The sequence below is a fragment of the Prunus dulcis genome, chromosome 4, assembly GCF_902201215.1.
Source record: "Prunus dulcis chromosome 4, ALMONDv2, whole genome shotgun sequence".
NCBI classification, from domain to species: Eukaryota; Viridiplantae; Streptophyta; class Magnoliopsida; order Rosales; family Rosaceae; genus Prunus; species Prunus dulcis.
In genome coordinates, this window is record NC_047653.1 from 5623561 (window position 1) to 5649787 (window position 26227).

Here is a 26227-nt window from a genome sequence, read left to right on the forward strand (position 1 = left end):
ATCCTTATAGTAATTTATTTTTTTATTTTGTGCTGAATACTAATACAACATAGCTGGACTTTGCCACAATTACAATGAGCCCTTTGTCCCAAATCAAGAAGAAACCACCCAACAAAAACAATGTAAGCAACTCGTCAGGAGAAGCTTGATCTCTGGGATTCAGTTGCACAATATAACCAGAATGCTAGCTCCTCCTTCTTCCTTACTCAACAATGCATAGATTATATACACAAACATATCTTATTTCTATAAAAACTAATTATTATTATTATTATTTTATTAGCTGAGAGGGAGCTGCGAGGTAGGTGGTAAGCAGTGACATATTCTATTCACGTGTGTGGGGGTTCACAAATGAAAGCTGTATATTCACCACATGATACAAATTACAATACAAGATTGGAAAGTGCCTAAAGGCAGAGGATAAAAAAGTCCTATCACGCCTCACATAAAGGAGGAAAACCCGAGCACTGGAACAGAGAAAATGAAGATGCAAAGAAGCAGACCAAACAGGCCAAAACCAATATATCATCTTCCACTCTTCTTCTTCGTGTTCTTCTTCTTGTCTGCTGTCTTTCACTGTGGTTTAGTTTCATCATCAAATACCAAGAGAGCAAAAGAAGCTGCAGTTGCTGGGTTTGGATACAAAATTCAGTCAGTCAACTATGAATCTTCTGGGAACTCATTGACTGCTAATCTTGGCCTCATCAAGAAATCCTCCCTCTACGGACCTGACATCCCAAATCTCAACCTTCACGCCAGGTACTTCGTAATTAACCATTCTCAATTTATTAATCTTAGATTAGTTTATAATCTCACGTTTTCATTTTTTTTTTAATTCTCATTAGGATATTGCAAAACATCCCAACCGTCCATAATATAGAATATATAGCTAAGACCCTTATTGACCAAAAACCCAATTACCATTTCACTCCACAATATTAGCCATACAAATAGAAGACTATTAATAAATTAATTTCTCTCTTACTTACAAGATGCTTGCCATACTTTCTTAAACTCGGAACTATACATAACAATAACATGCGTTACTAGACCATAACTGATTCAGATTCACAGTCTTACTACATAATTAAACATCTCATGACATCAAAGGCAGACAAGTTTTTCACAAATTTATGCTAGAAATCTAATTGGCCCCCTTGTGCTGCTAATCATGCATGCAGCTGTGAAACCAAAGATCGGCTAAGAATTCGAATAACAGACTCAAAGCACCAAAGATGGGAAATCCCACAACAAATAATTCCCCGCCAAACAACTTCACAGCATCCACAACAAAGTCAAACCCACAACCAACACCTCGTGATCTCCAACGACCTTGTCTTCACTCTCCACAACACCACCCCATTCGGCTTCACGGTCACCCGCCAATCCTCCAACGACGTCATTTTCGACGCCTCCCCAAACCCATCAAACCCCGACACCTTCTTGGTCTTCAAGGACCAATACATCCAGCTCTCCTCCTCCCTCCCCGAAGCCAGGTCCTCCCTTTTCGGCCTCGGCGAGCACACCAAGTCCTCCTTCAAGCTCACCCCCAACCAGACCTTGACACTCTGGAACGCTGACACTGCCAGCGCCAATGCTGACATCAACCTCTACGGGTCCCACCCCTTCTACCTGGACGTCAGGTCAGCTTCTCCAGATGGCAAGGCCAACGGCGCCGGAACATCTCATGGAGTGTTGCTGCTGAATAGCAATGGCATGGACATAACATACGGCGGTGATAGAATTACTTATAAGGCCATTGGTGGAATTGTGGATTTGTATTTCTTTTCTGGGCCAACACCGGAGTTGGTGGTGGAGCAGTATACAGAGCTCATTGGTCGCCCTACCCCTATGCCCTATTGGTCTTTTGGTAAGTTTGTTTGCACTCAAATTCCATTTTTCTTAGGTAGGTACTATATATTATCACATTTCTCGAATCGCATTTCACATGTTACATCAATTATTATGACTGAGAGTATATGTCATTTGTACGATCTCAACTAATCATGTTTTTGTATCGGCACTTACTAGTAGACAGGCGCTATGTCACATGACCAGTTGAAATAGCACTTATTAGTAGACACTTATTAGTAGACAGGCGCTATGTCACATGACCAGTTGAAATAGCACTTATTAGTAGACAGGCGCTATGTCACATGACCAGTTGAAATGGTACAAAGAGTTTTGTTCTTCGATTGAAATGTGCATATATAGTCCTTGTTTGATATTAGCATGGTCCAAAAATGTCCTTCCTACTAGCATAGTATGCTTGCAATTTTCATCTTATTTTGGAATCATTGACTTTGTTCACTTATTCTCTGTTGAAGGATTCCACCAGTGTCGATGGGGTTACGAGAATGTTTCCGATCTTGAGGGTGTGGTTGCTGGCTATGAAAAAGCCGCTATCCCTCTTGAAGTTATGTGGACAGACATTGATTACATGGATGCATACAAGGATTTTACTCTTGATCCCATCAACTTCCCATTGGATAAGATGAAGAAATTTGTCAACACCCTTCACCAAAATGATCAGAAATATGTGCTCATCTTGGACCCTGGTATGTTCTCTCTGCAGCAAAATTGATGTTACATGCAGTTTGTCTGATGAGGCAGAAAATGATGGTATTATGACTCTCACAGGTATCAGTGTGAATAAGAGCTATGGAACCTACAACAGAGGGCTGAAAGCAGATATATTTATAAAACGTGACGGAATTCCTTACCTGGGAAGTGTTTGGCCTGGCCCTGTCTATTTCCCTGACTTTGCACATCCACAAAGTGAAAAATTTTGGGCTAATGAGATAAAAATATTTCAAGATGCTCTGCCTTTCGATGGTCTTTGGCTTGATATGAATGAGCTATCCAATTTCATCACGTCCCCTCCCACTCCATCTTCTACACTTGATGACCCTCCTTACAAGATTAACAATGCCGGGGTCCTGCGTCCCATCAATAACAAAACTGTTCCGGCATCAGCGCTACACTTCGGTAACATCCCAGAATATGATGCTCATAACTTATATGGACTCTTGGAATCCAAAGCAACAAACAAGGCCTTAGTCAATGTGACTGGTAAAAGACCATTTATACTTTCTAGATCCACTTTTGTAAGCTCTGGTACGTACACAGCACACTGGACTGGAGACAATTCTGCAGATTGGAGTGATCTGGCATACACAATTCCAGCAATTCTGAATTTTGGCCTCTTTGGAGTTCCGATGGTTGGGGCTGATATATGTGGATTCATAGGAGATACAAATGAAGAACTCTGCAGGCGGTGGATTCAGGTAACTTATGAGCCTTCAAATTGAACACTTCCACAAAAACTAGACCACATTATACATCTTGTTTCACCTAGAACTTTGCTATGCTGTCAATTATAATCATCAGAACTCGTGCAACTAACTTAACTATGCTTTGTCTCTATGTAGCTAGGGGCCTTTTACCCTTTTGCAAGAGATCACTCAGAGAAGTTTACAATCCGTCAAGAGCTCTATCTTTGGGACTCAGTGGCTGCAACGGCAAGGAAGGTTCTTGGCCTGCGCTATCGGTTGCTCCCCTTGTTTTACACATCAATGTATGAGGCACACAAAAAGGGGACCCCCATTGCAAGACCCCTTTTCTTCTCATTTCCTCAAGATATCAGAACTTATGAGATCAACACTCAGTTTCTGATTGGCAGAGGTGTAATGGTGTCACCTGTGTTGAAGCCAGGAGTAAGTTCAGTTGATGCATATTTTCCTGCAGGAAACTGGTTTGATCTCTTCAACTACTCAAACTCGGTAAGTGTAAAATTGGGAGAGCACGTTACACTGGATGCACCACCTGATCATATCAACGTACATGTCCGTGAAGGAAACATTTTGGCCTTACAAGGAGAGGCCTTGACAACAGAAGCAGCCCGAAAGACTGCATTCGAACTTTTGGTTGTTAGCAGCAGCAATGGACAGAGCACTGGAGAAGTTTTCTTGGATGATGGAGAGGAAGTAGAAATGGGAGGAAAGGGAGGCAAGTGGAGTTTAGTGAGATTTTACTGTGGAACAGCAAATGGAAGTGTATCTGTAAGATCAACGGTTGTAAATGGAGGATTTGCTTTAAGCCAAAAATGGATCATTGATAAAGTTACCATCATTGGGTTGGACAAGGTTGATGGATTGGAAAGGTATGCGTTGAACATTACTAAGGGAGCAAATTTGAAGGGAGGACACTCAGATATCAGGGCCAGCTTTGACAGCAATAAGCGATTCGTGATGGTAGAGATTTCCAGATTATCCATTCTTATAGGAGCAGATTTTAACTTGGAGCTGAAGTATTGATACTAGTGAAAATTAACACTCTTCTAGAGAGAGAACAATAAGTTACGTTCCACATTCTGATTTATGGCTCCCCTGGAAGACATGTTTCATGCATCACCTGTAATGTTGGAACATTTTTATTTTTCTAATAAAACGCAGTAAAAAATGAAATGACAGATTGGCAACAGAAAACATCTTGAAAGAGGATAGGTCTAACAAGATAACTGTTAATTCTCCAAAACACAGTAAAAAAATGAAATGACATACACTTGTTAGATTGCACCTCAACCAATTACCCGAACCCAAACACTGAACCAAAAACCAATACAGCAAATCACTCATGCTGATGTCAACTCCAAAAACCAAAAGCCAGTACATTTTTACCATTTATTTGTGGAATGATTTTCTGATTGCACGGATCTGAAGTCAACTCCACAGACTCTATCCTTCATCATTTTATCTGTTCAACAAATCAATTTTTTATTATTATCAGAAACATGACATAAGATATATCAAATTGTCAAACGGCACTTTGCCAAAAACTGAAAGGTGCTCCAACAATAGTGCAGGGAAGAAATCTGGAGGGGGAAATGCAACAGTATAAAAGAAATTTGTTGAACCAGAATGATGAAGTGTTCAATATACTCCGACAAATATCAATCTAAAAACCAGGAACTTATGAAAAATCAGGTCCAAACTCCACTCTAAAAATCAGGTCCAAACTCCACTCTATATAAAAGACAGAGATTTAACTGAAAACATCCCTCAATCATTTAACCATACCTTGATTAATACAAATTCAAATAAACAAAGGAGCCAAACAAAATATACATTACCATGTCCAAATTAATACGTTTCCTGGCGAGCCTGATGATCTGCACCTATTTCACCTACACATATATCTACAAGGAAATAAACCCAAATTAATAGGTTTATATTACCCCTCTGCCCATTGTCCACTCTAAGACTTGGAAATCATCAGAGGGGTAGTGCAATAAAATCAAATTAAATTCCCGATCGAAACTCTTCCTCCCCATAAAAGAATTCTCCAATCCAAACATCTGAACAACACATTTTCACTGCAGGTTTCGTATTTAAACAATGAACCAGACTGAAATGTGAATAAGTACTCATGAATCAACAAGCTAAGAGTTACTGTATAACTAGTATGGTATAGGGTTTCTTTTGGTGAATGAAAATTGTGAGAGGCGATGCATTCCCAATAAGTCAAGTACACTGATCAAGTTCTATTTAGTCTTATTCAAGCCTCTACACTTGAAGTCAAATAGAGTAAACTCTAACTCAATGTCAACACAAAGTTTTTTCTTTTTTAAAAGGACGTTTGTATAGCGGCTTTCACAATATAAGGACGGTAGCCCTCTCCATTAGAAATTAAGTGCGCACCTACTCTAATGGTAGCTTTCACACAGTCCCTCACGGGTAGCCCTCTCCATGTTTACTAAATGGTGTACTAGCTTCACAATATAGGAAGCCGTTAATGTGGTAGCTTTCACTCTATTAGGGTGGTAGCCATCTCTGTTAGAAGTGAAGCATATACACCTACCTACATCAACATTAGCTTTCACTCAACCCTAATAGGTAGCCTTCTCCTAATTTATTGTGTACACCTATTTTGTATAGGTAACTTTCACACCATTAGGGTGGTAGCCCTCTCCATTAGAGATTAAGTGCACACCCACCTCCATGGCAGCTTCACACATCCCCTACATGCAGCCATCTCTATACATAAACCCTTCTTAAAACGTAACATTGGTGGTCAATCGAGAGTCTTTTTACAAGACGGGTTTACTCTATTGGTCAATCGAGAGTCTTTTACAAGACTAAAAAGAACTTTAAAGCTAACTAAATCAAAAATACACCCCCTCACACTTTCACAAGCCTACACAAGCCATCATAACTCAGCCCACCGATGTTTGGACACCCATGGTCTCGAGCTGAGGCCGGGGATGTCGACTCCTTACATGCATACTACTTACCAACCTCAATGTTGAGTATGCGACGCAGCTCCATTGTCGCAGACTCAACAGAGTGGTTTGGTGTGGGAGGTGGGCACTCCCCAGCTGGGGAGGGGGATGGGGATGGGGATGTTGATAAGAAATGGGGCATTGGAAGTGATTTTGGTGGGGGTGAGTTCAGGTAGGCTGGCCCTGCCCAACGTTCACCCCCGAGTGATGAAATGGAAAGCGTACCTGGACGTGGACACCCTCCGCCACGGCTCAACTTCTGTAACCCCATCTTGTAGCCCACTGGAACTTGATAATAACCCCGCATGCTTGCTTTTCTTAACTGAGATGTTGAATTGTTGTAGAGTGATTGTGAGTATGGTGGTCAACTTTGGTTTGTATTTATAGTTTACCAGTTGAGAGTTGCAGAGTTGGGTCCGCATGGATAATGAAGAAATAGAAAAATTATTGTCTTGATTATTACCCTTTTGTGTTGTTTGACAAAATATAATGTTATTGCTGCTTGAAATAATGAAGGAAAGCTAGGCCTTCTTTTTTATTTTATCCTTATCCATAGAAAATAATTATTTTCTTTTTGTTTTTAATTATTTGCATTTAAATGGATTAGTATTGTACGCATTTGTCTCTCTAACATGAAGTAACTGTGTTTTGAAATTTTATCTTTATCTTTCATCAACAAAAAAAAAAAATTTATCTTTATCTTCTTAGATAAAGGATCATATAGATATATAGATGAACGATGAAACAAATCCTACCAGAATAATCCTAATCCTAATCCAATTGGGAATTTTTATTTGTTCAAGTATCGATATCAAGGAGGAACAAACGCCTATGGAGAAAATATATTTTATTTTCGGTGTGCTTTTACTACTTGTAGCCTGAAGCGCTTCTGTGGAAGTTAGGAGCGCCTACTGTTTTAATCGGGGATAGGGTTTAGGCTGCAGGATGTTCCGGCATCAGAAACATCCTGGAAGCCAAGGCAACAAACAAGGCCTTACTCAATGTGACTGGTAAAAGACCATTTGTACTCAGCAGGTCAGCTTTTGTAAGCTCTGGTAGGTACACAGCACACTAGACAGGAGACAAGTGCAAAATGGGAGGATTTGGCTTACTCAATTCCAGCCACTTTGAACTTTGGACTCTTAGGAGTTCCGATGATTGAAGCCGATATATGTCGATTCTTAGGAGATACAAATGAAGAACTCTGCCGGCGGTGGATTCAGAAAACTGATAAGCAAGCCTTTAATTTGAACACTTCCACAAGAACTAGGCCACATTATGTTATCTTCTTTTACACTTGCATTGTCCTCTGGGAAGTCAAATTATGAGACTAACTTTATTTATGTCTATATGTAGGTAGGGGACTTTTACCCCTTCTCAACAGATCACTCGGATAAGAATTCAATCCGGCAAGAGCTCACCTTTGGGATTCAGTGGCTGCATCAAAGCAACACCGGAAAAGACTCATGTCTCAACCGAGAGTTTTACTGCAACCAACATGTCCATCATCATCTCCAGTCTCAGAAAACAAACTTTTACTTCCTAACTAACAGTTGCTATAAACTGCACAGGGCATGTTTGCTGAATTAAATTCTAATCCAATCTCAACATTTCAATCTATTAAAACTTTCTATACACGCACTGCATATCATTTTTGGCAAACTGAGATAGTTTACAATTCAATTTGAATATCCAATATTCATTTGACCATTGCCTCAAAGATACCTTTCAATTTGAGCAGCCAAGATTAAGTTATATCTTACAGAAATCTTTCCTTCAACATTTGTGATTTACCTACATAATCAATAACAACTGTCTCTGGACAATTGTCGAGGTCTGGAATTCATATTAGCCTTTTGAAGTCCCACCAAATTCTTCTAAGAGACGCTCAATGGTCTTTCTGGATGTGACCTTGTCAATCTCAAATGCTTGCATCTCCTCTCCGAGACCTGTGCGAGCACCATAAGTAAGTTTAATATCATCCTGAAATGATAATACAATTTAACCCTTTCTTTTTTGTTATCCTGGATTATGTGTAGCAATTACAAATGATAAACAGGCAACTTACTAGTAAGGAACAACAAAGGAACAAAAAAAGCAACTGGAGTTTGTATTTTCTCATAATCGATTTCCCCTTCCAACAATACAGTCAATAAAACTCTATGGGATGCTTTCAAACGTATTGATTCCAAGTAGGAATTTAATTCCTAATTTTTCTGACCACAAAAACTGATGTGCATGGCCTGTATTATTTTGAAGTGATTCTTACCTGGCTGATGGATCGCTTTGAGAGGCAGTTGGGAAGCACTCGCATTGAAGAAAAACAGCAGATTCTTCATGAGCTCCACAGATTCAGCAGACACCAGGATCTCTCTCTAAATTACACCAAAGATATGGAGAAAGTCAGAGCCTCTACCATAAAATAGTAAAAAGCCACAGTACCCTTAGTCTACCAAAAAAGACGAGATCGTAACTGCATCAGAATATGTATGGGTATACGAGTAGGGAAGCTGGATTACTTATTGAATTGAGACCATACTGAACTAGTATTCCCAATTTCATGAGCAAACAAATGGCAAAAGGCCCTTTAGATCAGCTCATAGCAGTCAAAAGTTGAAGTACAAAATATTACAATCACACAGAACACAGAAGTTTGAGTCGTTCGAACTTGGGACTTTCATAGGCAAGGCAGATGGGGAAACTTCACTAAATGAAGAAGGTTACGATATTCTCTAAAACCTTATTGCATACCCTTCTACTAACATGAGGACTTTTGTGTTTGGTGTCCGCCCCCTCTTTTTAAAACACCCCATTGCATACCCTTCTACTACTACATGAGGATCAAGAGGATTGCATGCATAAGTTCAACCACAAAGAGTAGAATCTATGACACCAAACATGAAATAAACCGTCCTTACAGAAACATAACCACAGTAGCTACTTGTCCTTCATCTGAACTTTTTTCGGGTCTAAGCCACAGTAAACCCTATTCCAACTTTTTCCTCAATAACATAAGGTATCCAGATCATTAGCTCCCTAAAACAAATGTTAATAAAAAGAGAAACTGTCAACTATAAGCATGTATCTAACCTTGAAGTTCTTCTTCGAATCATAATAACCAGAAACAATCATGAGAAGCCGAATTTTCTCCATATCTGAAATTTAAATATAAAAAAGCCAAAAAGACAAAAAGAACTAAATATGTATATAGTTTAAACAGGTGGTATGATCCATCAATGTCATGTGAGAATTGGGAACGCACGATTAGAAGACGTGTGAGTGAGTGAAAATTAAAGCTACTGGAAATATAATTTCTTCAACATTACAGTATGATACTGACTTTATGAGCCGCATAAAAAAAGAATACTATCATGAATTAGTAAACAAACTGACTAGGAATTAATGATAAAGATTCAAGACTTCTGTTCCTTGCAACATGAAAGATCTTTATTCTTCATCTATTTCACAAGAATATATGAGGAATGGGTTTGTTTTTCAAGGAAAAAGGAGAAACACTTGTACAGAAGTTGACAGATGTACTTGTGGCAAGATAACTGAGACTAAATCAAAAGTAGGGCAAGTAACTTAGAGGTTGTGCAAGCCAGTTTTCAAGGGAGTGAATCTTTATCCAAGATTAGTAGCCATGATGACAATGACAGAAAAATATATACTTACGTTGGAAATATTTAATTTCATGCACTGAGGTGTCCTCATGATCAAGAAGTTGGGCAATTGGCACTCCAATAGAACTCATCCCGATTTGTGATGCCATCATTCTAGAACCAGCACTGTCTGGCTTACCTGTTTCAATAATTTCTATGTTATTGGAAGGTTATTCCATTATGTCTAAGGGCCAAAAAAATCCCTAGACAAGGCTAAAAATAGAGAGGAACTAATGGTCAAAGGTCAGGGAAGGAAACTTTCAGCGAAATATCATGTTATTAATTTATTTTTGCCTCAGTTATTCAACTCTTTCTTGATTGCGTCCAACTGGATCTGCCTTGTACTCAGAGCACATGGAGTGAGCATTTGAAATGCACCCAGTCCAATACAAATTTATAGAGGGACCTGACTCCCTCAAACATGACTTGCTGATTATTTACTATTTTGAGAGGATTTTGATAGAAACCCCTTATTTAGACTCTTGTATTGATTATTTTGGCCCTACTTTCTCTTTTGATGGGAAGTTTTGGTCAGACTTATCTGCACTAACGTGCTTTACTTAAAAAGTATCCATATATCTATAACCAGAATGTGAGGACTAAAACAAATGAAACTTGCAAAAAATGAACTTATAGATATCTTGCTTAGCTGATCACAGTGAACATAGATAGGTTCACACTTTTTACTTGTAATGCAAGACCAGGCCTTACATCAGTATAAAGTCAAGTGCTCTCTTCATGATATAGCTAAATTAAGCCAAATATTTAAAAAGTAAATATATAAATATATATATTTTAACTAGACTGAGAATGGTCTAAACATGTCTGCAAAAGATAAGTCAACTGCGATGGCCATTTGTATGAACTGAAGTCAGCTCATCTAAGAATTTTCCCTAATAGTGTCTTATCAATCATTTCTATTGAGTTTTATGCCATCCAGTTCAGTCGGCCATATCAATTTATTGAAAGTTGAATCTTCAGACAGTTAACAACAAAATCTTATTGCAGAACACGCCAATAATTTAGTTGCACTATTATATAAGAGGACTAAGTTTCAAGTCCATACCCACTCTTGTCCACTTTTTGAAATCCCTGCGCAATATATCAGCTACCTTGAGATCAGACACATCATACATTTTGTATCTCACTGAAAATCAAAAATTATATTTAGAGGAAAACGCTTTGAGGAAATAAAATAAATAAAAAAGATATATAGGCACGTAATGGACAAAATACATACGTAACTGGTAAAGACCATTGCATCCAAAGCGACCAGCACCATGGATTAACAGTGTAGCCATGTACTTATCTTTGAGCGAACACTGAGGACTACACAAGTTCGCGGAATCTAAGAGGATGGCAGCTAACTGCAAGAAAATAGGAATTCAAGAGAGTGAAAAAAACTTAGTAAGGCATGGAGGGTAAAGTAAAGTCCATGGCAATCCAACCTATCAACTATCAATCGCTCCCCACTCCAACCCCCCAGGGGGGGGTCAAATGGCTGGACTACACTATAGGGGGTAAGGATTTGACTACCTATCTTACATTAGGAGCCATCATGGCAACCCAAGAATAGAAAATATGACGTAATTCAATCTGATCAAAGGAACAACAAAAGGAAAAAATGAAAGAAAATAAAAAGGATAAGGAATAAAAGAAAACCACAAGGCCAAGGACAATTTTCTCCTAGAAATTAATTAACAATCGACCAAGATGGGCACACAATAAAAAAATATGGGAAGGGCTTAATAATTGCTGCACAAGTACATGGCCTATATGGTGGAGGAGGAACAGGGAGAGAGCAGATACTCGAATGTACACCAATAAAAAGGTCTTTCAATCTTGAAATAAGCTGTTCACATGTTATAGCCTGAAAAGAGAAAAAGGAAGGTACCAAAAGTCTACTGAATCCTTGTCCAGCCAAAATCTCAGGTGAAATCAGTGCAAACTTTTCAGCAACAAGTGTACAGCATGAGCTATCCTGTTTCTTAAAACACGATAATCAGCATATTTATTCATGTTAAGAACAAGAGAAACAAGTACGCTGGTAAGATTATAATACATAGTTTTCAATCCTTCATGATAAATAAATAGGACACAGATAATCAAGCATAAGAAGATGGTTTGTTTTGTTCCTCTCTTTTCTCACTTCTATAAAATCTTGTTCCTCACAGGAAAACAAGGATAGATAATGAAAAGGATATATATAAACACCAAAAGTGTATTTTAACGTCTAAACGCTAAAGTCATACCTCTGCTATAGTAACGGTCTTAACCCAGGGATATACAGATTCGCCCTGCAAAAAGAAAAGAAAAGAAATCTTATAATAGGCATTTTTTCATTATTGAAAGTGTCAGGAGGTAGGAAGATAAGCTTAAAAGTAGTCCACATTGAGTTCAGCAAAACACCTCTTTGCAATTGAAAATTTCAACTACTGCCTGTTTCAATGCCTGTTTAGGAAGACAAAAGTATTAGTCATTTCCCATGGTTAAAAATTCAAGTATACCCCAAATTAAATATACCTCTTGCTTGGCTGGGAGCTTGTTCCCATTTAATAGAACTACTTTAAGACTCCCAAATAGATCATAATAGGACAGATCAATCTGCTCAAAATTTCATAGTGGGGGATAAACATCAGTTGAACAGGCATGTCGTAATTGAAAACTTATATTTCGGGCCCTAACTAGTCACAGGTAAAAGGCATGAAACTTAGAGAGGGAAACCTAAGTAAATCCCCATGATTCACATATGAACATACCTCATCTACAAAAATTAAGGACGACTGATCAATTTGACAAGAATCTAGTAACCATTTGAGTTCAGCTTGGGAACGTATGTCCAACCTCTTCATGTTGATGACAGGCACCGTGCAAATCTGGTCACATTTACGTGCTTCATTCAGGTAAAAGGCATAAGTGATTGTTGAAGCAATAGATCCAACATCTGCAAATCACCAAAGAGTGATAAAAATGTGTACTCTGTGACATCAGTTCACAAGTTCGCTGACAGATCGAAAAAATCACAATGATCTTCAGAAATACATTTTATCAGCATTTCCGTACAGTTTTTCCTTACTTTTCTTTTTAATTTGTGTTAATAGAATGCATAGCTGACCACAGATGTTGCATGGACTTTGGACTATGGAGATCCTCAGAATTCCAATGTGGTCAAGAAGTCTCAGTAGAAATAAAAGAAATGGACGTAGATAGTACTAGTCATTAGACTAGATAACAATTTAATTGTTTTCCAACGAATTTCAGGGCACAGCACATTAAGTTTGTCTTGTCATGGATTGCATTTTGAAAGTCCTATTGTACTGTGGTCTCCTATATATATATATATATATATATATATATATAAAATGATACAGAAATTTAAAAAGGAGAAGCAAAGATAACTTGAAAAGGAGGATTCCAGGTAGGCATTACCAGGGACATCTTGAGCCATTACAACATGTAAGAATCTTCCTGGGACACCAGCATTAACTTCATCCTTTGTGGCTTTGAGAAATGAATTAAGCTGGTTAATGCTTGGACATGATGCAACAATTTCAAATTCTGGTGAGTCCCCATTATAGAATGATGCTGCAGACTGAGGAAGTGAAACTGTAGACAGGTTTTCTTTCCTTCTATTCACCCTAAATGATTTTGCACTTGTTAGGCCATTTACAGTAGGGGGCTTCTCATTTGCTTCAATAGGCTCATTTGGGTCAAAGCTAAAAAGTGACTGAACATCCGTGAATGCAAATGAAGCTGTTTTGTCAATTTTTGACCGTTCAAAGGGCTGAAGAAATGGGTTGTTACCAATATCTGTCAATGAATTATGTGCATTTCTTGTGTGAGTGTTACCAATATCTGACATGGTGCGAGAAATGTTCCGGCTGCCAAGGCTTGCTTGGAGATCAAATGGAGGACTAGGCGTCCCATCTTCCGCTCTCAACAGACCATCGAAAAATGGGTTCTTTCTTGCACGACTGTATGGTTCTTGTACCTGCATAACATTCGAGGCACATTTCAGCACAAATTCAACAATGAAATGAAAAGGGTAAGAACCAAGTGAGCTTCAGAGTGACCTGGTTCGGTTGCCCAACTGCTCTGGGGCTGGGACTCCTGGACCTCATGGTGACGATGAAGATGAAAAGCAACAGGAGATTGCAAAGCCAATACTATGGGAATTTTGAAGGCATGAGAGGACGGCAGAGTCCATAACCAAAACAACAACACAAGACGCCATAGGGAGCTTTGTGAAATCCGCCATAATCTTAGCAGAGCCCAAGAGCTTAGGAAACAAAGTTTTAGAATCGGACAAAGTTTCAAACTTTTCACCTCCCATTCCACTTTCGTCTTAACTTTGACTGCGTGGCAGTTGGGCAAATCAACAGATAATCCAATTTAAACTTTTATATAAAAATAGACCAATATAAAGTCCTTAGCTTTGGAAACTGTCGTCGTTTCTTTTGTTTTCTCTGTATCAAACTTTTCCAGAGTTGCCAATCAAATCTCAGCCCACCTAGCTGCCGCGTCTATCGACCCCATCGCGCGCGAACCCAAATTTTTCTGTCTAAGCTTGGGTCTCATCGCCGGAGAGCCTCAGGTCTCCTGCCTCCTTGACCATCATCGTCGAGAGGACCGGTGACAAGTACCAGGTCCAGGTGGCCGAAAGCAGGGACCTTCAAGTCACCAATCTCAAAAGGTTATTCATTTTTTATTTTCTTTTGAATTTTCTAATCTGGGTTTGTCTTATTACTTTGTTTATTTATATATTTAATTTTGTCACCTAGCGTGTGGATGTTTATGCTGTTTGGTTGGTAGGAAACTGTAAGAAATTGAGTAAAAATCAAGTTTTTCATATTGGGTTTTCATAGCAGTGCAAAATTTTATACCACAAGGTCTTCTTAGACACATTCCCGTAGTTTAGGAAGATGCTACTCAAATTGAAAGCCAAGTGGCGACATTTACACTGGGGTTAACTCTTTCTAGGAATTTGATAAAAACAAACAATAAATCTTCCCGGGAATCAGTTTCTGTCAAAACGAACAAGGCTCTTAACTCTTTTTCGTGATAGGTGTTTAAATTGTTTTTCAACTTTTTCAGGTGCCATGGACATCCCTCCGCCTCTTAGTAAATTAGCTCTGCATTTGGTTAATCACGACGACAAGTAAGTTCATATTGTCAATTTTATTTATGTCACTATTTTTTGTTGTTTTAGTTACTAGTGGAATAGTTGGATATGTCTGGCATTCAAGGATTGAATTAGTTTTATGCTTTTCTCTGTTTTTGTTACTAGGGACAAGAAATACGTAGTTCTAGTAGCAACTGGAAGTTTCAATCCTCCTACTTATATGCATTTACGAATGTTGGGTAAGTTGTCGCACGAACTAGCTTTCTTTCTCATTTTGACAGCTAAATTGTGAATTTACATATATGTGAATTGCGCACTCTATTTGAATCTGGTCATGGCCTCACGGGTTTCATTTTATGCATATGACTTTGGGCTCCTTTGCTTATTTTTCACTGGAAATTACATATCTATTGTATTTTTTGATCAATTTTGCTGTTGTGCACAGAGCTGGCAAGAGATGCACTGAGTTCAGAAGGCTTTTGTGTCATTGGAGGTTATATGTCACCTGTTAATGATGCGTACTATAAGAGGGTATGTATCCTTTAGTAGCATCTCTGTAGGCATCGGAATAGCAAGAGCTTTCATAAGCACTTGGGTAAAGGTACACAGTATGTACAGGAGATCCTAACAGAGTTCTGGGATGGAAGTTAGTCACTTAGCTCAACTTCTTCCTGGATCCCTTTTAACCAGGGTTGTAGAAGCAATGCGCTTATTCCATTTGTTTTATTGCATAGGTTACTTGGATGAGTTTTTCAATGTAATTCTGAGATTTGTCACTTCTTCATGCTTAATGAAGTGCTATAGCTAAATCATATGATCAGATATCACATATCCCTCTATTGCCACACACTGACATGGTCACTTGGTTGGCTATGTAGGGCCTTATATCTGCTGAACATCGTGTACAGTTGTGCCGTCTAGCCTGCCAGAGTTCAGAATTTATAATGGTTGATCCTTGGGAGGTATATCTCTCTCTCTTTCTCTCCACTGTACAGATTTTTTAGAATCTTAGATGATGCTTCTGTTGTGCTACTCTGTCTTATTTATTTACTGCCACTAGGGTTCTGCGTACTTATATATAGAATTAATAAACCAATTTTACAGGCAAGACAGAGTAGCTTCCAGCGCACTTTAACTATTCTGTCTAGAGTCAAGGGTTCCTTGTCTGAGGCTGGGCTGATACCCAGTGGTAAGATTTGCAGAACTGTTATCCCTCATTTTCCTTTGAGGAACTGCACAATTATGATTTATCCTCACACAAGTTGCTCTTTATATGTATGCATATAGACGGATATAACTGCAAAGAACACATGCACATATTCTTGCCCAAAACTCTGTGACTATAACATTACGGGAAGATTGTCAGGAATTCTTTGTCATATTTCTGCTTGAAACCCTGTTTTTGGATTCCGTTATCAGCTCTGGACACTCTTTCTCAAGTAGTTTTAACATATGGTAGCTTAAGGCTCTTATTCCATCGATCTGTTTCCTATAAAATAAAATGAAAATAAAGGCAGCTTATTCCATAGATAAGCTGCAGCACTGTGTCACGGCCCGCATGTTCAAGGCCCAATTCAAGGCCCAACCCGTTGGATTGATCATGCTGGACCTCTTAGCCCATATGTCCAGATTCGTTGTACCGTAGTTGGTGGAAGTAGTTGGTGGATGTTGGTAGGTGACATAGTTGGTGGATGGTGTTAGGTGAGATTGAATCTTAGCCACCAACATGTTAGGTGAGATTGAATCTTAGCCACCCAACATGTTAGGTGAGATTGAATCTTAGCCACCCATTATGGTGGTAGGTGGGATAGAAAGTGTATATAAGGAGGATGTCACATTGTGAATCCTCACCTCACAACTTGTAAAGCATTGAGTAGCAATACAAGCATATATTCTCCCAAACATTCTTGAGTGTTCTTATTGTGTTCTTGCTCTTGCAATTGTTCTTTGCTTGTTTCGATCTTATATTGTAGGAAGGAGGCTGACTTAGCTTGTTCGAGAAGCGATCAAGTCTAAGGCCGCACGGAAGGAAGACTCCGAAAAAGTCATCCAGTGACAGTTGGTATCAGAGCAAAAGCTCGAATCATTCAAAGAAGCATGTCGAAGAGCGGATCATCAGATGTGGAGACAGACCTGGCCAAGGTCAACATGGATCGTGGGGGCAAATCAAAGAGGGAACGATCTAGAGATGCGGTGGCCGTGATGGAGAAGCGGCTTTCTAAGATGGAGAATGCCGTGGTCGAGCTCGATCAGCGACTCGAAGAGGACGTCCTTACGAAGGGGGGCTTCGAAGCTGTAACGGATGAGCTTCAAGGACAATTCCAGGGAGTCCTCAACTCCGCGCTAGACGACATCAAGCTAGATGTTCAAGCCAAGTTAGATCATTTCTTAGCGGAGCTTACTTCGCTTCGTGATGAGATGAAGGATGTGAAAGGAGATTGGGCTTTGTGCAAGGAAGCTGTCTTGAACAAGACCCGGACTCCAAAGGAACCCAAGTTGTTAGATTCTTTCAAGCCCAAATCCTATAATGGGAAGAGGGAGGCGAAGGAGCTAGACACTTTCTTGTGGAATATCGAAAGGTATTTCAAGTATCTGAAGCTCGAGAATGATGAGCCCAAGATCAATGCGGCAACGTTGTTTCTCACCGACAATGCTCTCATGTGGTGGCGTCGTCGATCTATGGAGATCGAACAAGGTACGTTTACACTTGAGACTTGGGAAGATTTTAAGAGGGATATTATGTTGCATTTCTATCCAGAGAATGCCAAGTATGAGGCAAAGGAGAAGCTAAGATGGCTGAAGCAAACTGGGAGCGTGAAGGACTACGTCGCCACGTTCACCAACCTATTGTTCGAGGTGCCTAGCATGATAGATGAAGACAAGCTAATGTACTTCATGAGTGGCCTACAGAATTGGGCCAAGCTGGAGTTACAAAGGAGACACGTCCAAACTTTGTCAGAGGCAATTGCTGCAGCTGAGTCTCTTATAGAGTTCAAGAGGAGGGATCAAGGCGACTCCAAGTTCAACGGAAGGAAAGGTGGCAATGGATCCGGTGGGGGAGACAACAAGCCAAAAGAGGGTAGCAAGTAAGGAGACAAGTCTGACGGTCACAAGTCATCCTGGAAGAAGAATGACAAAGGTGACAAGGGGAAAGACAAGTCAAAGCTAGCTTGCTACTTCTGCGATGGCCCGCACATGATGCGGGATTGTCCGAAAAAGAAAGCTCTGAATGCTATGAACCAGGAGACCGAGAGGGAAGCAGGAATGGGGGCCATGGTGAATGGCAAGACAACCCGTTGCTACCCTCTTTTGGCTTGTTGTCTCCCCCACCGGATCCATTGCCACCTTTCCTTCCGTTGAACTTGGAGTCGCCTTGATCACTCCTCTTGAACTCTATAAGAGACTCAGCTACAGCAATTGCCTCTGACAAAGTTTGGACGTGTCTCCTTTGTAACTCCAGCTTGGCCCAATTCTGTAGGCCACTCATGAAGTACATGAGCTTGTCTTCATCTATCATGCTAGGCTCCTCGAACAACAGGTTGGTGAACGTGGCGACGTAGTCCTTCACGCTCCCAGTTTGCTTCAGCCATCTTAGCTTCTCATTTGCCTCATACTTGGCATTCTCTGGATAGAAATGCAACATAATATCCTTCTTAAAATCGTCTCAAGTCTCAAGTGTAAACGTATCTTGTTCGATCTCATTAGATCAACGATGCCACCACATGAGAGCATTGTCGGTGAGAAACAACCTTGCTGTATTGATCTTGGGTTCATCATCCTCGAGCTTCAGATACTTGAAATACCTTTCGATATTCCACAAGAAAGTGTCTAGCTCCTTTGCCTTCCTCTTCCCATTGTAGGATTTGGGCTTGAAAGAATCTAGCACCTTGGGTTCCTTCCGGAGTCCGGGTCTTGTTCAAGACAGCTTCCTTGCACAAAGCCCAATCTCCCTACACATCCTTTACCTCATCACGACGCGAAGTAAGCTCTGCTAAGAAATGATCCAGCTTGGCTTGAACATCTAGTTTGATGTCGTCTAGCGCGGAGTTGAGGACTCCTTGGAATTGGCCTTGAAGCTCATCCGCTATAGCTTCGAAGCCCCCCTTCGTAAGGACGTCCTCCTCAAGTCGTTGATCGAACTCGACCACGGCAATCTCCATCTTAGAAAGCCGCTTCTCCATCATGGCCACCACATCTCTAGATCGTTCCCTCTTTGATTTGCCCCCACGATCCATGTTGACCTTGGACAGGTCTGTCTCCACATCTGATCCGCTCTTCAACATGCTTCTTTGAATGATTCGAGATTTTGCTCTGATAGCAACTGTCACGGGATGACTTTTTCGGAGTCTTCCTTCCATGCGGCCTTAGACTTGATCGCCTCTCGAACAAGCTAAGTCAGCCTCCTTCCTACAATACAAGATCGAACCAAGCAAAGAACAAAGAACACTTGCAAGAGCAAGAACACAATAAGAACACTCAAGAACACAATAAGAACACTCAAGAATGTTTGGGAGAATATATGCTTGTATTGCTACTCAATGCTTTACAAGTTGGGAGGTGAGGATTCACAATGTGACATCCTCCTTATATACACTTTCTATCCCACCTACCACCATAATGGGTGGCTAAGATTCAATCTCACCTAACATGTTGGGTGGCTAAGATTCAATCTCACCTAACATGTTGGGTGGCTAAGATTCAATCTCACCTAACATGTTGGTGGCTAAGATTCAATCTCACCTAACACCATCCACCAACTATGTCACCTACCAACATCCACCTACTACGGTACAACGAATCTGGACATATGGGCTAAGAGGTCCAGCATGATCAATCCAACGGGTTGGGCCTTGAACATGCGGGCCGTGACATTCACACTGGCACTCATATATATATATATTTCCTGTTAAGGACTGTGCTTAATCAATTTGATGCATGATGTCTGAACCTGGTTCACAGTTCTACTTTATCATTGTTAATTTGGGGGCAATATGATTGACTTCTGTCCTCTTGATAGAATCCCTTAAGTGCATGCTTGTGTGTGGCTCTGATCTACTCCACTCTTTTGGCATTCCTGGAATTTGGATTGCTGAGCAGGTATGTCTAACTCTATATTCTAGTGGTCATGTGTAGTTGATTCTTACAAGATAACCATCTCATTTTTCCCGTATTACTAACTTACTATAGAGTACAACGACTTGATCTGGAGAATTTTAATTTATTTTAGTTCAGTAACTTAAAAGGTGGCGGATAATTGTTAGGAGAACATTTGGTCATAATGTCCAACAATTACACATGAATGCAAATTAACTGAGCACTTGGTGGATCTTTGTTGTATAATGTAAAGTAACCTAACACTTGCAGTCTGGTAGGGTTTAAACCTTTTGAATTGGTCCGTTTCTGGTTCAAGAAGATGGTAATCTACCATAACATTTGTCCTTCTTGATCAGGTCAGAGGCATATGCAGAGATTATGGGCTGGTTTGCATTCGCAGGGAAGGACAAGATGTTGATAAAATTATCTCAAATGATGAAATTTTGAAAGAGAACAGGGTAATCGCATCTCTTGATCTTTTTAGTGCTTTTTAACTCATACATTGTAATAGTACATCAAACTCTCATTCAGTAGTTGTAAAACACTAGATTTTCGTAGTTACACCTAGATTAAATGACCATTACCCAAAGTGCTATTTCTCTCATGCATTTTTGTTTTCTATCCCTATGTATGCATAGTCTGAATATAAATTATGCAAATTGGGATTGTATTGTGCAAGGGTAGAAATTGGTCTGAATTGAAAAATCAAAAGTTTCATAATGGTTTGACATAGTGTAAAACCTTTTGTCGCTTAAATAGTTTTGATTTGAAGCTTCTTTACAGCCCATTTATTGTTAATTCTTCTCCTTTATTACAGGGTAACATAAGAATCGTGGATGAACTTGTACCGAACCAAATAAGTTCAACGAGAATAAGGTAAAGACAATATGATTCATTGACAAACATGCTAAGGGGAATGTGGAACTGATAACTTACAATGTATTTCAGGGATTGCATTTCAAGAGGATTGTCAATAAAATATCTGACTGCAGATGAAGTAATTGATTACATTAGAGAACATCAGCTGTACTTGAACTCAAATGACATGTGATGAAGATGATCATCAACAGAAAGATCTTCCTCATTTTCTTCCATCTCAAATACTTCAAAATAAGTTGATCATCATTCATCCTAAGCTCATTAAGAAAATAATCTCAAAACCGTTTTTTAGCAAATGCATAATTTGGTATGTGTAATAGATCAAAGAAACTAACTTAGTTTATACTCAAATACATAATAGAATCTATAGATACAGATACAGATCTTCTCTAACATGTGCTAAGACTGTAGATGACCTTTTCTTTGCTAAGGTTGCCGAGCCATCAGCGGTAGTTGATGGGCTTAAAAAGGTAGAATTCAACGATGTGGTGTTGAATGTTGAAGATGTGATAACACAATTTGGATGTGCATGGCTCATGAGCATGTGAATCTGACAACTGAAGCTGATAGTTGAAGTCAAAGCTTCACATGGGCTTTTTTGTCTTACCATTTTGTACACTCTGAAATTTACTCCGACAGAGACCAATAGGGGTGGCTCAACCTTTGGCTCAATTTTCTTAGGGTAGTGCTTAGGCTATAATATGAGTAGAAATTATGTGTGCAGGATGTTCGTCCTTTTTTAAAAGACAAATTGTATTTGATGCTGTTGATGTGTATCGATAAGACGTCAATATATTTTATTCTTGACATGTTATCTACAATGATACCGACACCTTATGATATCAAATTGACAATACATTCTTCTCGTTACGAAAGAATGTATGATTTCTCATTAACCAATAGCGGTGGATATGCATTATCAAAAGGAAGCAAATGAAAAATAGAATAGTGGTCCAATCATAAAAAAACTGTTTTACTGCTTCAATAATGTTGTTTTAAGAATATAAGATCAGATGTAATATAAAGATAAAGTACCGATAAGTGATAGAAACAAATGATGATGTTCCTGAATTTTGACTTAACCCTAATAATTAGCATAAAAAAAGTTGTCATCTTTTGACCAAACTTGATGCATGCACTAGTGAGCTTCTCACAATCATTTTGTTTTGTGAATAAATTGATCATTTGCCCAAGTCATTTCCATGTCTTCTACTTTATATATATATGTCTAAGTCAAGACCAAAGCCTAGTTAAGAATAGTGTTGGTGACTCACCAAAAGAAAAGAATGATGTTGATCAAAGGATTGGTGTAGCATAGCGCAAGACATCCTAATTAAAATTCATGTAGACAACAAAATGAAGCAATGGCATCATTGTAATATGGACATAAAGAAGGTTTACTTAGACAGCGTGGGATAATGTGGGATGATTAGACAGCGTGTTGTTGGTGATTCTTTTTCTTTTATTGGTAGTCAAAGCATGTTCATTCAACCCAAATCAAATTGAAGGGTGAGGCTCCAACTAGTATATTTGTAGAAAATTTTAACGTTTCCTCTAAGGGTAATTAAACTCATCTTTCTCATAAAGTTCGAGTTAGATTCAAACTATTTGTACAATATAGATATATAGGCTTTTTCATCTAAGATTAAATATGGGTTGAATCAAACGTTAATTATAATGTGACTATATGTTCTTGACCTGTTTTTATAAATGTGGTGTAGATATAGAAAGAGCTTCTAGTGCACAACTTCGCAACGGAATAGAAACAGTCGAGCAATTAGCTATACTCATAAGTCGAATATCCCTCACTATTTTACAATGAGAGAGTTTATTACGATGCATTATTTTCAATAAAATTAATGTTGTATTAACTTATTAACCAGTTAATATTTGGAGGTTGTTATATTGCATCATATTTATCATTTACATGAAATAATAAAGCAGAAAGTCTTTAGAAAACAAGCACTGATTGGACCCCATTTTCTGGTCCCCCCCTCTCGAAATTGAGAGATGTTCGAGGAAGAAAAAAGCACAACTTAAAATTGAAGAAAAAGAAGAAGAGGGGTCGATCGTAATGAGAAAAGTAAAGCAATTCCAATTTTCCATAACATCGGCGTAAATGGAGCTTATGTTAGATGGACCGACCACTAAATGGGTCCTACATGTGTAAGATTTTAGGTTGTTTTCCTGCCCATATTTGTCCATTGTTGAACTGTGGAAGGAAAATGAATATGCGGGCATTCTATGGGGATTGAGGAACCACAATCATAGTCATGTTAGCTAGCTCGCTACCTACGGTAAGGGTTGATCATCCCATCTTTGACCTAGACAGGTTGACAAACATTATATCCATGATGCATGCTCCATATAGTAGAGGAAGACAGAAGCATGTTTGTCACGTGTGTGAAGTGTCTATGTTCTTTGAAGATACAAATATATATATGTTGGACTTTTCTGCAATATCGGCTAAGCAATCCCCCTCACATTTGACCTCACACACCAAAAAAATGTTATAAGTAATTTGGATGATTTTTGTTGGCCACTTTACCAATGGAGGTAGAACCTCAGATCTCACTTCTATTAGCGGAGTGATATTAATGTTGAAAATGATATTGTAAAATGAACTTTTTTTTTATCAACATATCATGCGATGTATCGAATACAATAATTTTTTCCCAAGAGAAACAGTTGAGGTTTGGTCACGAGCATGATGTTCTCTGTTTTTCATAGATACAATATCTGTGTTATACATAGCAGCTAGCTAAAAATTAAGCCTAGAATCCAATGGTGGATATTGTTTACTATTAGGTCGAAGAAAAGGGAAACATCAATACGGTGGGGGCATGGCAGATTAGCAGATTACAGATAAGTCGATGAGTACTTTGATTGGTGGACTTGGTTGGTAAGTATTCCTCTAAAGCGCACCCGACAAATCTGGCTCAACAAAAAGAAAGGGAAAAAGCATAAGGCATACTAACAGGCTATGGCCCCCCAAAACCATAATTCATTCAAAGCTGGTTATATAGCTGTTCACTACCTAGCTTGGAAAAAGGAGGTCTTTTCATGTACACTGTATCTCGTATGCATTTGAGAAATTTTTTGGTCCGGCCCCTCGACCACATCAATCATTAGTCTATTCTTAAGGCTTGGGAGTTATTTTAGATAAATTGATAATAATTTTTATTGAATTATTTCTCTATATAATCACATTAGTCATGATTAAAATAATTTTATAAAGAAGCACGTAGGAGATGTTTTTCCCAAGAAGTGATTCTCAAGACATACTCTTATAAGAAAGCAGACTCTTCTTTATCAGGGTCTCATCCTCCCCATGGGGCCTACTCAAGTGAGACTCCAATACAAGAAAGGCTGTTTAACTGAAAAGTAAACGGACGGTTAACGTGATCAACTGTGGAATCGAACAGTGAGTCCAAGAACATATCTGTACGTAATAGAAATAGAGAGGAACCGGAGGGGGGGGACCCTATATAAATATACTAGGCTATCTATCTATCAAACTGATCTAATGATCTGGTGAGTTTGTGACTATCAATACTATCTCTTGAATATTATACCAAATATGGCAGAGATATTGATTTGGTGGAAATATAAGGTAGGGCTACCAAAATTCACTAGTAAGATTTCATTCTTTAAAAATTGAGTCATTATTTTACAATTTACTAATGCCCCGAGTTAACCGAGTTAGTCTAGCCCAATTTTATATTGGGTTAGACTTGGATTAAGATATCAAGTCTATATCACTTGAGTTACACCAAAACTCAAGAATGGTAACAAAAAAAATTACATTTTACACATAGACGAAAAAATGTAGAAGGATTTTGAGAGAAAGTGGCCTTATGAAATAAAATTTGATGCAAGGTATCAACTAGCTTATTGAGATAGGGGTAATTTTTCTTATAAAAAGTATATATGAGGCATGTCTTGGAAAACATTTAAGTAATTTCTTAGGTTCGTAAGCTAATCATATTAGTCAATTATCACGTGATCTGTAAAATAAGGAAAATGAGCGGGAATTTACAATTCTCCACCCAAACCACATTATAAAATGCCTAATTGACTCTTTCTTAAGTACTCACACCTTCCCTTGTCAAAATTATTCTGCAACTCATTCGAAGACGCAACTTAAATATCGTAATATTCTTTTCCATCACCACATCAATGTTAGAAGTACGATATAACTTTCATCGGAACAAAATCTCATTGATTCCTACCAAAAAATGTTGTTCATCCTTCTTTTTTTTTTTTTTTCTGCATCAACAAATTTAAAACATTTTCCCTTTTTTTTTAATATCAAAGATAAGAGAAAATGATTACTTTATTATTTATTTTTTTTCAGCAAAAGAGAAAACAAAAAGGTAAGGGGCAAGCAGGTTCAAAATGAAATGGCGCTTGGTGTGGCGATGATGATGGCAATTACATATTTGGATTCTAATTTATTTTCTAAATCTCGTTTGTGATTTGGTTTTTAAATAAGAATCCCTCTTGTCTATTTGAATAGGAAAGTGCATTAAAAGTACATCTACTGTACATGGCAAGAAATCTCTCCCCTCATAGGCCCAGGGCTCTATATATTCAGAGTCTACGTTTCACTTCAGTCTTCGTGACTCTCTCTCTCTCTCTCTCTCTCTCTCTCTCTCTCTCTCATGAGTTTTTCTTTTCTCTGTAAATACGATGTTTCAGTGTTCCATGGAGATGCAAAAGAAGAAGGTTGGCTTGGACGTGAGGCTTGAAGTGAAAGGTGAATTGGGTTATGCCTGGCTCCCTGTATGCCACAAGCGGAAGCTCAATCTGGTTCTAGATTGGCTACTGCGGGTGGCGTACGAGGAGCCAAGCATACCCTTTATCTTTCTCTCTCTTGTTCATTTATTTTGCTTGCTGCATCTGCACATATGTATAAGTGTTTTTATGGTTTTCATATTTGAATCATATATTTCCCTCTGCTTGCTTGTTGTATGAGTTCGATATAAAATGAGACGCATTTAGATGTACACAAGCTGTTGAATGTTGATATGGCTCAATGTAAATGCCCTTGGACAGCAAGTCATATTGAAGTTATTTTGACAGTGCGTATTATCAAGCTTGGTAAAGTTCAAAATGGGGGGTTTTCTTTATTTTCCTTTATCAATGAGTTCAAAATTAATTACGATTAGCAAACAAGGATTCCAAAGC

At 38.7% G+C, this 26227-nt stretch overlaps 3 protein-coding genes and 1 pseudogene across 8 annotated transcripts; 2 read left to right on the top strand and 2 right to left on the bottom strand.

The window, feature by feature from the left end:
* Positions 1 to 332: 332 nt before the first annotated feature.
* LOC117624657 (alpha-glucosidase-like) lies at positions 333 to 4487 on the top strand. The gene is made up of 5 exons (XM_034356036.1): positions 333 to 759; positions 1182 to 1870; positions 2328 to 2558; positions 2641 to 3287; positions 3432 to 4487. Exons 1-5 carry the CDS (start codon positions 482 to 484, stop codon positions 4314 to 4316), a joined length of 2730 nt encoding a protein of 909 aa, XP_034211927.1. The 5' UTR covers positions 333 to 481; the 3' UTR covers positions 4317 to 4487.
* A 3411-nt stretch (positions 4488 to 7898) lies between these two features.
* LOC117624341 (exopolyphosphatase PRUNE1-like) lies at positions 7899 to 14132 on the bottom strand. Of its 5 annotated transcripts, none has more exons than XM_034355520.1 (13): positions 14016 to 14132; positions 13372 to 13933; positions 12702 to 12886; positions 12466 to 12546; positions 12352 to 12393; positions 12195 to 12239; positions 11837 to 11923; positions 11183 to 11309; positions 11009 to 11089; positions 9956 to 10081; positions 9371 to 9435; positions 8550 to 8655; positions 7899 to 8229 (listed from the first exon to the last, which is right to left on the bottom strand). In XM_034355520.1, the coding sequence occupies exons 1-13, from the start codon at positions 14061 to 14063 to the stop codon at positions 8129 to 8131; spliced, it is 1656 nt and encodes a 551-aa protein (XP_034211411.1). In that variant the 5' UTR covers positions 14064 to 14132; the 3' UTR covers positions 7899 to 8128. The 5 variants fall into 5 exon arrangements, 4 of the variants coding, with proteins under 4 accessions (XP_034211411.1, XP_034211410.1, XP_034211414.1 ...); XM_034355519.1 differs by having other exon boundaries at positions 11837 to 11929; XM_034355523.1 differs by lacking the exon at positions 12466 to 12546.
* A 228-nt stretch (positions 14133 to 14360) lies between these two features.
* Positions 14361 to 21844, top strand: LOC117624342 (nicotinamide/nicotinic acid mononucleotide adenylyltransferase-like). Of its 2 annotated transcripts, XR_004585305.1 has the most exons (11): positions 14524 to 14635; positions 15037 to 15100; positions 15230 to 15303; positions 15510 to 15595; positions 15943 to 16026; positions 16169 to 16253; positions 20082 to 20161; positions 20515 to 20616; positions 20976 to 21034; positions 21107 to 21344; positions 21469 to 21844. XR_004585305.1 is itself a non-coding variant. In XM_034355524.1 (10 exons), the coding sequence occupies exons 2-10, from the start codon at positions 15042 to 15044 to the stop codon at positions 21207 to 21209; spliced, it is 732 nt and encodes a 243-aa protein (XP_034211415.1). In that variant the 5' UTR covers positions 14361 to 14635; positions 15037 to 15041; the 3' UTR covers positions 21210 to 21844. The 2 variants fall into 2 exon arrangements, 1 of the variants encoding a protein (XP_034211415.1); XM_034355524.1 differs by having other exon boundaries at positions 14361 to 14635; positions 21107 to 21844.
* A 4099-nt stretch (positions 21845 to 25943) lies between these two features.
* The window catches only part of LOC117626811, a 2975-nt pseudogene continuing 2691 nt past the window's right edge, over positions 25944 to 26227 (bottom strand).